Source organism: Monomorium pharaonis, chromosome 2, assembly GCF_013373865.1.
Source record: "Monomorium pharaonis isolate MP-MQ-018 chromosome 2, ASM1337386v2, whole genome shotgun sequence".
NCBI lineage: Eukaryota > Metazoa > Arthropoda > Insecta > Hymenoptera > Formicidae > Monomorium > Monomorium pharaonis.
The window spans coordinates 18850283-18864484 of record NC_050468.1 but is presented as its reverse complement, the minus strand read 5'-3'; the positions used below and the strand labels follow the sequence as shown (position 1 = coordinate 18864484).

General features: G+C 31.9%; 1 protein-coding gene and 1 long non-coding RNA gene across 3 annotated transcripts in view; one reads left to right on the top strand and one right to left on the bottom strand.

The window, feature by feature from the left end:
• Nucleotides 1-14202, top strand: part of LOC105838260 (mannosyl-oligosaccharide 1,2-alpha-mannosidase IA) — a 601715-nt gene that overhangs the window by 321251 nt on the left and 266262 nt on the right. Inside the window, exon 1 of one of the 2 annotated variants that reach the window (XM_012683690.3) lies at nucleotides 13764-14161. The exons of the other annotated variant lie outside the window; for it this stretch is intronic. Coding sequence (XP_012539144.3) covers nucleotides 13793-14161 — 369 coding nt within the window. The 5' untranslated portion in view covers nucleotides 13764-13792. Of the gene's footprint in view, nucleotides 1-13763; nucleotides 14162-14202 lie in introns of those variants that run through there. 2 annotated transcript variants of the gene reach the window in all.
• LOC118644357 lies at nucleotides 1158-13770 on the bottom strand. Its single transcript, XR_004962176.1, has 3 exons — nucleotides 13686-13770; nucleotides 6625-6820; nucleotides 1158-1441 (listed from the first exon to the last, which is right to left on the bottom strand). It is a non-coding gene; the product is annotated as an uncharacterized LOC118644357 (long non-coding RNA).

The window sequence follows — 14202 nt, the reverse complement described above, 5'->3', positions numbered from 1 at the left end:
TTATTACATGAATTATGTACATTTGCGTTTTTTTCTATTTATCATTTTATTCAGTTATAGTCAGCTATAGTATTTGAAATATACAAAGTTAAATAATATCAAACAATACAATTTTGCTAATGTAGCCTACTAAGGGATCTGTAAAGCTGGCGCGACATTCTATTAATATTAAAAAAATAATTACAGTTCTAGTAGCACTTTCTATAGCTCTTGAGTTTTTTTATAAAAATAAAAAAGAGTTCTGCAATCCTTGTATGAAAAAAATAAAAATGAAAAAATGTGCTTTGCGAAGTTAGCTCGATACTTTTTCATTTTTATTTTTTTCATATAAGCATTGCAGAACTCTCTTTTATTTTTATAAAGAACTCGAGAATTATGGAAAATACTACTAGAATTCTAATTATTTTTTTGACATTAACAAAATGTCATACCAGCTTCACAGATCCCCTCCTAAGCGTGTTGACATTTTAACAAAATCTTTTTTTTTTCGAAGTTTTTTATCAAAATAATTATCACATAAATTGTAGGTTTAATATATATTGTGTAATATATACCGTTAATATATATTGTGCTTTACACTTATCACAAATTTTTAATATTGCAGTATATATTAAAGAGATTATGTGTATGGACATATTGTACATAATCTGCAATATATTTTTTCTTTAATATTTTGACATATTTCTTAAATATATGTACATATAATGATAAAATACTTTTTTAAACAAAACCAGTTTTTTAAATCTATTTTAGAGGAAAGATTACAATATCATTGATTGGATTGATATCATATTTTGATTGAATAATATATATTGGCAAATAAAAATGTATATTAAATTTGTAATCTAAAATATTGATCATTAACAGTATTACAACATTACAATGTTGTACAAAATGTAAACGGTGGGCCATAATATCTTTATAATATAGATTTTTAATCGTACATTTGCACGTACATTTTGGCTTAATTTTAATAGATATTTATTTTTGATATCTTTTAAATGTAAAATTTTTTTACTACGCATATACATATTCTTCATTTTAATAAATACTTAATTCTGTTCTTTTAAACATACAATTTTTACAAACAAATCAAAAATATTATTTGTCATTTCCTTGAATCTGCAATAAAAAAAAAACGATTTATGTTATTTTTTGTCACAATAACATTTTTTTCTTGTTATCTTTCTATTTAATAATATCAAATTTTTTTAAAGAGGTACGTACCTCGTATTCTCATCTTGAAACTTCTCTTATCCAAAGTAAAGCTTCTTGAGACATTTCTGTGACTCGATGAGTTCCTTAAGATCCTCGTCGACCTGAGACTTCGAACTCGTCTAATTAGTCATTGTAGCTTTTCGTTGTACTTTCATGTAATCGACCACTCCCGCTACAACTCTTGTGAATTCTTGGCAACCCTTTCCATTTCTGCGAGATATTTCTGTAAATAATATCTCTTAAGAGTTTTAAAAAGAAACAAATAATAATTAAGAAGTTTAAAACATTTTTCTTTCTTGTTTTTATTTATCATAGAAATGTTTTAAAACCTATTATTTTGTTATATAGCTTTATTATTTAATTATATAATCAATAAACTATTTCTTAGTTTTTGTAAATTATTTGCATGAAATATTTTTACTACATTTTAAAGCAAATAATAGAAGATTCTTTATTCATGCATAGTGTTCTTTCTTTTATAATGTTTTTGTATTATTATCTTATAACATTTTATAACAAGCTTCTTGTATGTGTTAACATTTGGAGTTATATTTTTTTAAGATAGTTAAAAGTGTCGATAGTCGATAAGTCGTACACACGCACAGTTATGATAAATAAAATAAAAAAGAACTGTGAAAGCTCAGAACGAAGGGACATGCGAACACGAATTTATGAGTCGGGGCTTGCAACGTTATTTATGCCATGACACTAGAGGAACGTCAACTTGTCTATTATACTTGTCATACCTTGACATTGGACAATACTGAAATGCATTTTCTATCTTTTTATTCTTGTTTCGAAGAATGTCAATGAAGAATGACGCCTCACTTTTGTACAGGAATAGTTGTTTCTTGTCTTGTGAAGAAAGATACTAAAAGCATTTTAATGAATCGATTTCTTTTATCAAATATGAATGCGATAAACGTGCAAAAAAATTTTTACGAATGTAAAAATCTGATTGTTTGATTTAAGGGGGGCATCTATATTAAGTCAAAATTAAGCACTTTTTTATGATTTTTTTGTTAATGAAACTAAGCAATGAATCTTTTTGCGATTTTTATCACTTATTGTGCATGTCTTTAGATACTCAAAACAATTTTTATTACAAAATTTTATTCATTTAATTATAAGGTGTAAGCAAAAATGTACAACTGCCTTGAAAAATTCCTTCCATACTGCGTGCATGATAACATCCAGTAAAATTGGCTGAAAGGAAAAAACCAAAGTTTTTTGTAAAGTTTATGAGTATAGCTTCTGTGTGAACCTAAAATATAAATTAAAAGTCATGTAAAAAAAAGTTATTTAAAAAAATGTCAAATTTTTCACAAAAAACCGATTTTTTTTTTCAAAGCACTATTTTATAAATTTTTTATAATAAATGTATGGCTTTCTTAGGTTCACTTAGAAGCTATACTCATAAACTTTATAAAAAACTTTGATTTTTTCCTTTCAGTTGATTCTACTCGATGTTACCATTCATGCAGTGTGAAAGGAATTTTTCAAGGCAGTTGTGCATTTTTGCTTACAACTTATAATTAAATAAATAAAATTTTGTAATAAAAATTGTTTTGAGTACCTAAAGACATGCACAATAAGTGATAAAAATCGCAAAAAGATTCATTGCTTAGTTTCATTAGAAAAAAATCATAAAAGAATGCTTAATTTTGGCCTCCTAATGTAGATGCATCCCTTAAAATATGTTATATGTGCATTAGTATGTATATTAATTCTACATTTGTAAACAAAGTTCAACAAATTAATTGAAATTTCTGTTGTTTAGGGACATATTAATAAATATTTAGTGATTTTTATATATTTTTACGTATTGATTAAAAGAACATACCGAAACTATTTTAAAGCGTGCATGAAATCTACTTGTCAGTGTAGGAAATAATACTTTGAATATGGTGAGCACGCTTGAAAGTCACAAGTGTACGAAAGCGTTAGCGGAAATTGCGGCTGGAAAAAGCTCGTGTATTTCGTATTGCAGGTCTCGTACTTGGTGATTAAGTGCCGTCGGAACTGTTTTAATAACGACGCGACAGCGGCCCACGCATGCGGAAACGAGACTTTGTCCCTTTCAGAAACGTACATCTGCGAATGAACTCCATATTTGAGTTCAGATTTCTTGCAAATTAAAAGAACTATCACGATTCGACCATGAGCTGATATTATTTACAACATTATCGTTAATAGAATATTAAGTCCGACTAATTCTCACTTAAATATTTAATTAACTTTCTCTAAAATTATTATAATATGTTAAGTAATTAAAACAATAAATTGCTTAAATTTGTAAATTTTTTTACAAATTTAAAAACGCTGAAATGAAAAAATTTGACAAAAATTAATATCGTCCATTTATTTATAATTGCTAAAGTTATGCGGTATTTTTTACCAAAGCATCTTATAATATATGTATATTTAGTACACAAAAAATGTTATGATATGTTGACATGTGCTAATCAAAATGTCTTACAGATAAAACACCAAATACCTTTTTTTTTGTTTTATAAAAATAAATGATTTATATTCTTTCATCAATTTTTGAACATATTTGTGATAAAAGTGAACATGGTCCTTTTAATTGTCAAATGTCTTGGAGTTGGGCTCTGCATACAATGAATACTCGCTATTAGAAATAAGCATTAGAATTTAAAAATTAGTTTCCTTAATAAATAGTGTAAATAAACAATTAGTTATGTCTTGTACAACACATTTCTGCCTTATTTTATTCGTATCCATTGTGCGTAACGTTTAATGTTTATTGAGGAAACTGATTCTAAAATTTTAATTCTTATTGTTAATATTTTGTTCAATATTTTCCGCATTCCAATATCGCAGGCTTTAGTAAGCGAATCTATTAAATTAAATAAATTAAAATTCAGATATCTTAATTTCATTTAGTTGCCCAAAAATCGTATTTCTCTATTTCCATTAAAAATGGGAAGCCTCATATCTTGGCGATTCTCCAAATGTAATTGCTAACCAGATTTACTTGTCTCCTAATTCAGTGCAAGTTATAAAAACTGATTCTTTTCTTATTAAAATTTTATTCTATTCATCTCTCTCTCTCTCTCTCTCCCTCCTCCCCTCTCTTTTTCTCTCTCTTTTACACTCATACAAACTATAAAATTGATATTACACTATCGCAATTGCATTTCTTTTTGTTTTTCTTAATTCTATTTTTGTCTGTATTTTTAATAGCGGATTTAACTTTTTATTTTAATTTATAATTATTTTCTATTTTAATTTATAATTTTGTATACAATTTAACATACATTAAGATAACAATAATATGATAATTTAAATATTTTTTAATAATATTAATAATTGCAATAATTTTAATCTTTTTAAAAGCATAAAATATTGTTTTCTTATTACTTAATTTAAACATAGTTGCTGTTAAAAAATGACATGTAATTGCATATTGTAAATTGTATAATTTAAAAAACTATATTTCTTTGACATTAATTGATTCATTTCTTTTGTTTTATAAAAATAAGATTATCAAAGAAATAAATTAATATATTTTATGTTAAAATGTATTAGAATAAAGTATATAAAATATCTTATGTAATATTTTTTTCTCTATAAATATACTAGTGATCTTTACTCTAATAGTTTTATATACAGAATCTTTACTCTAATACTTTTATATACAGAATGTTTAGAAAAATTTATATAAAAAATATGAAAAATATATATTATTTAAAAAATGCAATTGCTTTTTTATTGCACTTATGGAAAAAAGTAAGTGAATGAGAAAAATACACTATTCAACTTTTATTTGTAATTTATCTTTCTATCTTCTAAGTAATTTTAAATGTAAAACTAATAGATAATAATAAAGTAGACAGTAACATTCGCAAGATTTTTTTAAAATAAAACATGAATATTAATTAAAAGTTTACTGTCGTGCGAACTCGAACCAACAGGTTGAATAGTCTCTTGCAGTCGTGTAACATGAGGAAGCAGGCGAATGACCTGTGCCAAATTTAAATTCGTCGCATGCATTCATGATATTCGGCATTGATTCCTTTTAATCCTTTGTGAGCTTTCTCACGAGCTCAAACAATAACTAGTAAGTATTTAAATAGTCGCGTTTACTAAATTTACTATAAATAATTTAAGATTAAAGTCTTAGAAAAAAAGATTAGCTACTTTAACTTTTTATAATTGCAAATCCAAATATATGATGATAAAAGAACAGTCTGAAAATTTTTTTCGCTAAAACAGATGGCTTTAGGATCCCCTTAAGTTTTGGAAATATCAATTAAGAATTTTTTGAGTTTAAATTATTTCTACATGACATCATTCGAATGTTGAATAATAATAATAACTCGGTTGCATACAGATTTGGTTGCATTAAAATTAAATTAACTTATTGTAGTTTCTTCTAGAGAAAACGAATTTTTTTGTTTAGGATTTATGTTACTACTGTTTCGTGCTAATGTTTATAGATTGATCGAAAAAATATTATATTGGACCGTTAATGATTGTGCTTTTAGTTGAAATAAGTTTAAAATTATTTGTAACGTACAGTCACGCGTCAAATTTATTACATTCTGTGAAACGATACGTGTGATGATCTCTATTTTTATATCTTTTAAATTTAATAAAACATAAATATTTTTTAATGTCTGCATTTTAACTATTCTAAGAACATTATAAAATAATTATATGAACAGTGATAAAATTGCAAATAAAAATAACATTGTAATTATACAATAACAACCTGAAAATATTTTTTATATATGAAAGAAAAATATAAATTTTTTTGTATATGGTCTCACATTTTAATCCTGTATTAACTGCACTGATAGAAAAATATATAATATTTACGACTATAATTGCATAGTAAAATAATTATAAAGTTAGAAATGTTATTTTTATAGTAATTATTACTATAATATTGGTAATAATAACTTTAATTTATATTGTTGAATAACTATAAAATATAGTTAAGGTGCCAGTGGACCATAAATTTATAGTTGGTTTAAATTATATTATAGTTCTCATAACCATAATATTAGTTTATGTAACTTATGATATGGTTGCTATAAATCAAAATTAAAATTTTTATACACTTTTATAAAAATTTTATACACTAGTTGTAGCATAAAATGATCATTATAAGCATTTACCATAAATATATAGTTATTATTACCAATATTATGGTAATAATTACTATAAAAATTATATTTCTAACTATAATTATTTTACTATGCAATTATAGTCGTAAATGTCATATATTTTTCTATCAGTGTGGGTTCTTGATTCGACAAAATAATTCTATCAATTGCCACTTATAATGTTAGTTACATTGATTGAAATCTGACTAAAGTAACGATTGTGCTTTGACAGTTAAACGTGCTTTTGCAGTTAAACAATTTTATTACATACGTATCTCAGAGTCCGAATTTTTTTCCCTTATGGACACGAAATTAAATTTGATTCTCAACATGTTCCACTGCTTTCTCTCAATGTCATTCGCACAACTCCCCCAACGCATTCTAATTGAATAATGTACGTCAAATGGTCCGCTTTACTTGGATTGTATAACGTTGTGATGCTCCACTGATCTCGTATGCGCAGCCCTCTGAAACAAGATGTATTACTTTATGTCCCTACATTTAGTAATCGCAAAAATGAATATTTGTACTGCTATTATTACGATAATTAAATCTCAGAATAGAATTATTCTACAGAACGTTTACTGTATATTCACTTAATAGGGTATTTCGCAATTAAACCAAATTTAACGAATATAAGTCAACATTAATAAAATTGAATTAAACCGTGCATAGTTTTTCAGTCTTTGCTGTTAAATTAAATGTAACACGCGATATGATGTCAAAGCTATTTGTACGAATTTGAAGACTTAATGACTTCAGGCGCCTTGGTCAACGAGAAGATTATCGTTTAATGGAACGACCAACACAGTCGTTGCATTCTGCTCGACTCAAGATGAATTCGCATCCGACAGAAACCGTAAGACAGTAGCACGTAAGAAGCCAACCAAGACGACTTGCATCGCACGTCGCATTGTATCAATTTACTTTGTGAGTCAATGACCCCGTGTCGGCGAGACACTTTAATCATCTATCGTACTTTTGTCTTTAGATCGTGATGAAATTGCAAAGCTCTAAGACTATTAGTGCCGGAAAATTTCTTTCGCAAATTTCACTCTCTCAACCTTCTTATTTTTTAATTAGATATTAATGCTTTTAATTTCCATGTAGTAGATGCGTCAGATTCATTTATTTTAGAATGAAGATTCCATGTATAATACAATCTTAATGCTTATATAATATTAGAATATAAACATATACATACACATACTGATGCTATTTGGCATTTATGAACGTTTGGTATTTTACATTATCTTCGTATGGAAATCTCGCGCGATAATAATTAATCGAAGCTTGATTACCGATAATATTCGATTCACGCCGTTATCATGTGTGATTATTTCGTTAAAAATTCGATACTCGTACGCGGAAATTATAAGCTAATTAGCGACGCGTACACGGTTGTTTGCGTAATTTCGATACCAGTTTAATATTGTGCAATGTAATAACCGCATAAACTGTCACTAACGATATTAACGCCAATCAGAACAATGGCATTTAACGAAATCGTTACAGTACCGATAATGAGATATCAATATAACGTTATTGTTATAAAGTATGTGTGTCTGTTATCGGCAACATGGTATCTATCAGATGTCGAATTATTTTTGAACGAGTAAAATAATGCGGACTCTCTGCTGTATAATAAATCCCCGTGGGTTGAAACGGAAGATATATGTCTCGCGGCGCTACTCGATTCACGAAGTGGGAAGTCCTTGACTTAATCGCGCGACGTAAGTTAGTGGCCACGAATGTTGGTGACTTCGGTACCACCACTGACAAAGCTGGCTCTTGATACCTTGGAGGTACGAAGGAACCGTAGGACACCTAACTATAGCCTCGAGGCGCTTGGACGAACCACGATAAACACGCGGTATCCTGGGATTAACACGTTGCCCGCATTGTCTTCGGTCATCCCGCTTTCTCTGTGTGCGCACAAATATACACGAGCGTGGCACACCAATTTACGGACAAACATAAATATGTAACACTGGCAGAGCGGTTGCTGACGAGGATCGTTAATTACAATTCCGCGTTCATTTAGAACTTAATCGTAGTGTCGGTTAACGTCGTAAAAACTTAATTCTATCCGTGGCTGATTTAATTAATAGCTCGCACATTTGGATAGCCGTGTGAAATAGAAGTGAGAAATTATGTCGTGGTTCTATCTTATTATCTTTGTTTTCCTTTTCTACTTTCGTATAAGGTTGATGCGATTAACCAAACGTAAAATAAGTGATGGAGAGACTCCGCTTGAAACTTTATTTTTAAATATCCACTTTGCCCCCGCATATCTAACGAGGCCTCTCGAATCGGAAGGGCGCAATTAGCATTGCTTTAGATTTCCGCCTGACTACTCCGATTTGCCTTTGCTACGAAGTCGGACTGGTTTCTGATCTTATAACGATAATTGGGTAATGAGTTGGCAAACTAAGTAGACATACCTCCGGGCCAAAGTCTCAGGCTACATCAACGGGGAGTGAGACGAAATCAAACCTCGGAGTTTAGGTACGATTTGCTAGTATGCACTACCGATCCTACTCAGAAACCACTGACTGGACTCTCCTTCTTCTCCCCCTTTCACCCCCCTCTCTCCTTTTCCCTTTCTATCTTCCATCCTTTCCTTTCTCTCTCTTTCTCTCTCTCTCTCTCTCTCTCTCTCTCTCTCTCTCTCTCTCTCTCTCTCTCTCTCTCTCTCTCTCTCTCTCTCTCTCTCTCTCTCTCTCTCTCACTTAGCTGTTTCCGTTTGCGCTAGTTAGAGAAGCAGTACGTTCGCTTACGAAAGCAAACTTCCATTGGAGCTTCTGCAGACTTGCACGCCGTGACGGGTTTCTGAGGAGGGACGAAGCGGGACGGGATACGAGAAGCGGCGAGGAAGGCGCAAAGAGAGATTGACTGTGGAAATTTCAAACGTAGCTAGGATAGGGGGAGTGAGAAGGTCTCGCCTCGTATTCCCCAGCGAACTTTAAATATTTGAGACGCCGTATATTTCCGACGTTTTATATAACGTCCATAAAACATGCAAACGCACTGAGTAAATTACGAAGTACGCCGGGAACAAATGCTAGGATACGTCACGCAAGCAGTGTACTCGCAAGAAGGAATTATAGCAAAAGTTATATAAAAAAAGAGCTACACCCTTTTTCAACTGGAGACTACTGTGTGCGAGACAGGTTAATAATGATTCGTTCAGTTCAAAGAAACTGTCTGTATTTAATCGCAAGAAATTACAGTGCAAATCGATTTTATTAATTTTTTAAAATAGATAAACTAACTTTAAAGTCATTAATCAGATAAAAATTAGATCTTTGATTTTTAAAAATTTAAACACATAATGAAAAATTATAACAATACATGTATAAACAATCTTTATATTTATTCTGATTAAGAGAGTAAAACTGACTTCAATAAAAATGCTTTGATCAATTTGTATTAAATTAAATGAATTATATTCTATTATAAACGTTTCACAGAAAAAATAAGCAAATCGTGAATTATATCATTTTTCCTTTTAAAATGTGTAAGTATGCCTCTTTTCTTTCCTCATTGAGCTTTACTCCAAATATTAAATAATTTTGAAAATAATCGATTGTTTGACTTTGTATAATTTTACACAACTTATGATTTAGCACGATAACGTCTCTAAATCTCAAGATACCTAATATGAATTATACTTGTCAAATATGTTAATTTACATTGTAAAATATATTTAATTATCGGACGGTCTTTAACGGTATTCTCTACCGGAGTCGTATATCTTATCCTTAAAGGTGGAATCGCCGATAATCGAGATCCAAAGAGCGTTATAGTTGGCCTTAAAGCCGAGTATTCAGAGCGAGGCACAGTGCGCTCCGACACTCAACTTGGGCAAGTTCCAAGGTCCCCGCCATCCTCTCCGTATATCACGCGCACACGTGCATACGAATTCACACACGTGCTGGACATTCGGGACGGTGTAACCACCGGTATGCCCCAGGCCCCACCTTGACGTGTTCATGCACCGGTCCTCTCGTAAACTCCTGAAGTACTCCCGCTGCCTCCTTAGCTATCGCCCTTCCTCTTCACCACCCCTATTTGTTACCCCCTTCGTAAAACCTCGGACGAAGTGGAAGATTGGTCGAACCACCCGCTAACCTTTCGACGTCCACGCTTTTACTCTCGCGTCTCTTATTTCACTTTCCTATTTGTTCTTTTCTTCTTCTTCTTCCTTAGTAGCGCGCGATTCTCCTTCGCTTCGTCGTGGCGCATCTCTGTGTGCCTCATTGAACTCGATGTGCCAAGAGATACGACCTCTACGATCGGCGACCGCTTATCCTTCGGGAATAATAAGATCAAAAGAACAGTTCTGCATCTCAACGAAGAAGCTTCTGTCTCAAAGGAGAGTTACATCGTTACACAGAACGTATAAGCGAGAAATCATAAAGAATTAGACAGTAAAATCTCAATGTAAATATTTAAAATAGATCTTTAGAAATATCTTCTTTCATATTTAAAATATTATATTAAAAACATGCAATTATTAAATTAAAAAATATTAAATTAATGAATTAATGAAAAGGTAATAAAAACTGTGATTCTATACATCTTCATATATATAATATTGCTTTGAAACATTTTTCAAAGCCTTTTACTTTCATATAAATATTTATCTCACTTTGCGCGATAAAGATAAGAGAGATATTATTAATTAATTTATATGTATTTAATTGATTTATTGGTCACACAGAACAGAGCAAAATTTAAAAAGTCATCCATAAAGGAGGAGCTGTACATTCCAACATTTCCTTATACAACATTTTACCATTCTGGCACGTAATATCAATGATTAATGGAAAAGCTGTCTTATGTTGTCTCAAACGTATGATAAGACGAAAGAGGAAAGAAGTAAATTCGTATTGTATTTACCGAAGAGTCGAGGGATGGATGCAATATCCATTATTTTTGCGATACCTTCACAATTAGGTGGGTGGTCTGACGTGTTCGCGTATGTGTCCATTCGCGACGCGTATTTGCCTGGCTTTAAGATACTTCCATCGGTTCAATTTTTCGCAAGAATGTGACACATAGCAATCTTGGTAACCTCGGGGCTGTGCCGCGCAATTTATTGGCCACCGAGTGCAGCTTCGACGATTTATCTTCCCCCTCCGTTCCTCTTTTCTTCTCTCACCATCACGTGCTGTCCCCTTCTTTCTCCTTTACCCCTCTTTCTCTTTTCCTCCTTTTTTCCTTATTTTTTTTCTCTCTTTCTGTCGTCTTTCGCATCCTTTTTTTCTGTGCGTTTCTTCTCTTTCCGTCTCGCTCCCTTTTTCTATCTCGACCATCGCTTACGATCGAGTTGAATCAACGTTGGAACGCTGCCTCTACTATACTTGAACTTCGATATCTCAAACTTTCTACCTCGATATTTTGCAGTATCGACAGTTATCGGGCTACAAACTCGCGGCCTTGTGAATAATTTAAGTTGCAATATTTTGTAGATCGTTATACCAAATTTGCAGTTTTAATAATGAGGTGAGAAAATCGTGTCGTTCGAGTTTAACAGTACATTATATCCGACAAACGACCGCTTAGGCTTATTAGTATGTAGTATGTATAGCACACACTATGAATACTTATTCCCAAACAGAATGTAAAATAGATATTTCTGCTAGGAAAATGTATTTCAGCGAAATAATAAATAATTTCTGTTACAATTATATTACTAACTAGATACACTAATACATATTATTTTAAACGATAATATTTTAATAATATATTTAATAGATATATTTTAACACCCAAATATAACAATCATAAAAATAATGAATACTCTATCAAATAAGAATTCTTGTGTCTTCTAGATATGTATATTTTACAATAATAAAATCCTTTTTGAATGAGGAAAATCATGAATAATTCTCAATTATGTTTCATCGATGATCGTTTAGTCGATCGTTTATTCTTAGAACATAAAATTCTTGAAACTCAATTTCAAACTGTTCTTGACCGGAAAATAGATAACGAACAAGTGGGCAGAGTCAGAAGATTTTAGGCCGCGCTGAAAGGCACGTTGCGTAGCAAAAAGGAAAGAAAATGAAGATCTGCAGGTGTAACGCCTGCAGCGACTGGCGATAAAATGCACGCAGGCTCTTGATGTAGGGAGGACCGAAGAAACCGTTCGCGATCCCCCGGGCTCGATAAAAAATGCAGCGATCACATTTCGGCAGAGACTTCGGAATCTCCAAACTATCTCGCCTTCTTTGATTCTCACCTCTTCGTACCTTCGTTCGCCTTTCTTTCACGATCAGCGATATCACTCGCCATCCCTCGCAGCACTTGGCGTATGTATCGCTTTTAATATTTTTTCGCGACGCTTTGATGCAATCATTCTCCCCGAAAAATTACTTTCGCTTGGAGTGGATCAGCCTTACAATTCGAGTCAATGAACTTACCGGGCGGAATAGTTTCGGGCGATTTCAAACATATAACGCTGACTGCAGACGAGCATTGATTATTCGAATAATCCTGTTTATTCGTTCGAGGTTCAAACGATTTCGATTAGCGTAACGTAGTCAATGCTTTCTCTTCGCAGTTGCTGATGTTCGCAAGGCCTAATCGGCTTAAAAGATTTCGTCGGATTAGTTATTTCCAAGGAACAATCTGAAAACGTCTACCGATTGTAAGGACTTGGAACAAAAATCGCGTACTTATTCACTGCCGTGCTCGAATTACGTTTAACAGGTGGTTCGCAAGTAAGTACCACGAAATGCTGTGGCTGAGATTCATACTTAATTTCTGATGTACGGCATCATCCATTCTCTTTAAATTGGTCTTCATGATTGATATCAACGTTAAATTGTTTAATGGCGCGATGAAATTTAAATGTGAGAGACCAATCAATTCAGAAATTCCGTTTTTTAAATAATTAAGCATTACATTTTTCTTTAAATAAAATATTTGAGTTTTGAAGTGTGAAAAGTATGAAAAGTTCATAAAATTGTATATACAAATTGCGTTTATTATTTATCGTTTGTTATATATCATTATATGTTGTATAAAAATGTCGTTTATAAAAAATGAAGGATCCATAATATATTTCTCTTTGCTCAATATTTGTAATCTCAAAGTATTTCCATTATTTGAAAAAGAATTAGATCACACAAATAAAGAAATTTAGATCACACCGTCAAAATTAATTAAAGAAACTGAGACTACTATTCGGAAATTATAATTAAATTGTTACATACATGCAGATGAATGTATAGAGCTTGTGCATTTTGTGCATTATACTGGTTTTTATATTATCACTATTTGTCGTCATTCAGTACACTTTACCATAAAGATTATTCATACATTTGACAACGAATCTTTCACATTCTCTTCATAGCTCTGTCAATACGAGCGCAATCCAGTCCGAAACTCCAGGCGGCTGGTCGAGCTGCAGGAAGTGTCTAGACGACATGAGGCTCATGCAAAGATTAGCGATCAGCGGACTGCTGTCCGTGATCCTGATTCTTCTCTTTACCGGAACATTTATAACCGGACGACGCGATCTCGCGAGTGTTGTCGATCGAGGCGTCGCGCCAGAAGAACGCAGCGAACAGTTGAATCCAGCTTGGGTACAAGATAACGTGGTTCCTGGCCAGGATGAGCCTGAAATTGAGAATAAAGATAAAGATAAAGACCGACGTTTAGATAACAGACATAAACAATTTGAGCCATCGGTGGTCGAAGCGCCAGCCGCGTCTGATCCTGGCATTTACGTTATTAGACCGCCCAATCCACCTTTGGATGATATAACCAATCAGCGTCGTGAAAAAGTTAAAGAGGTAAGTTCGCACCCGAGACTCTTGCATGCTAGAATTAAGAA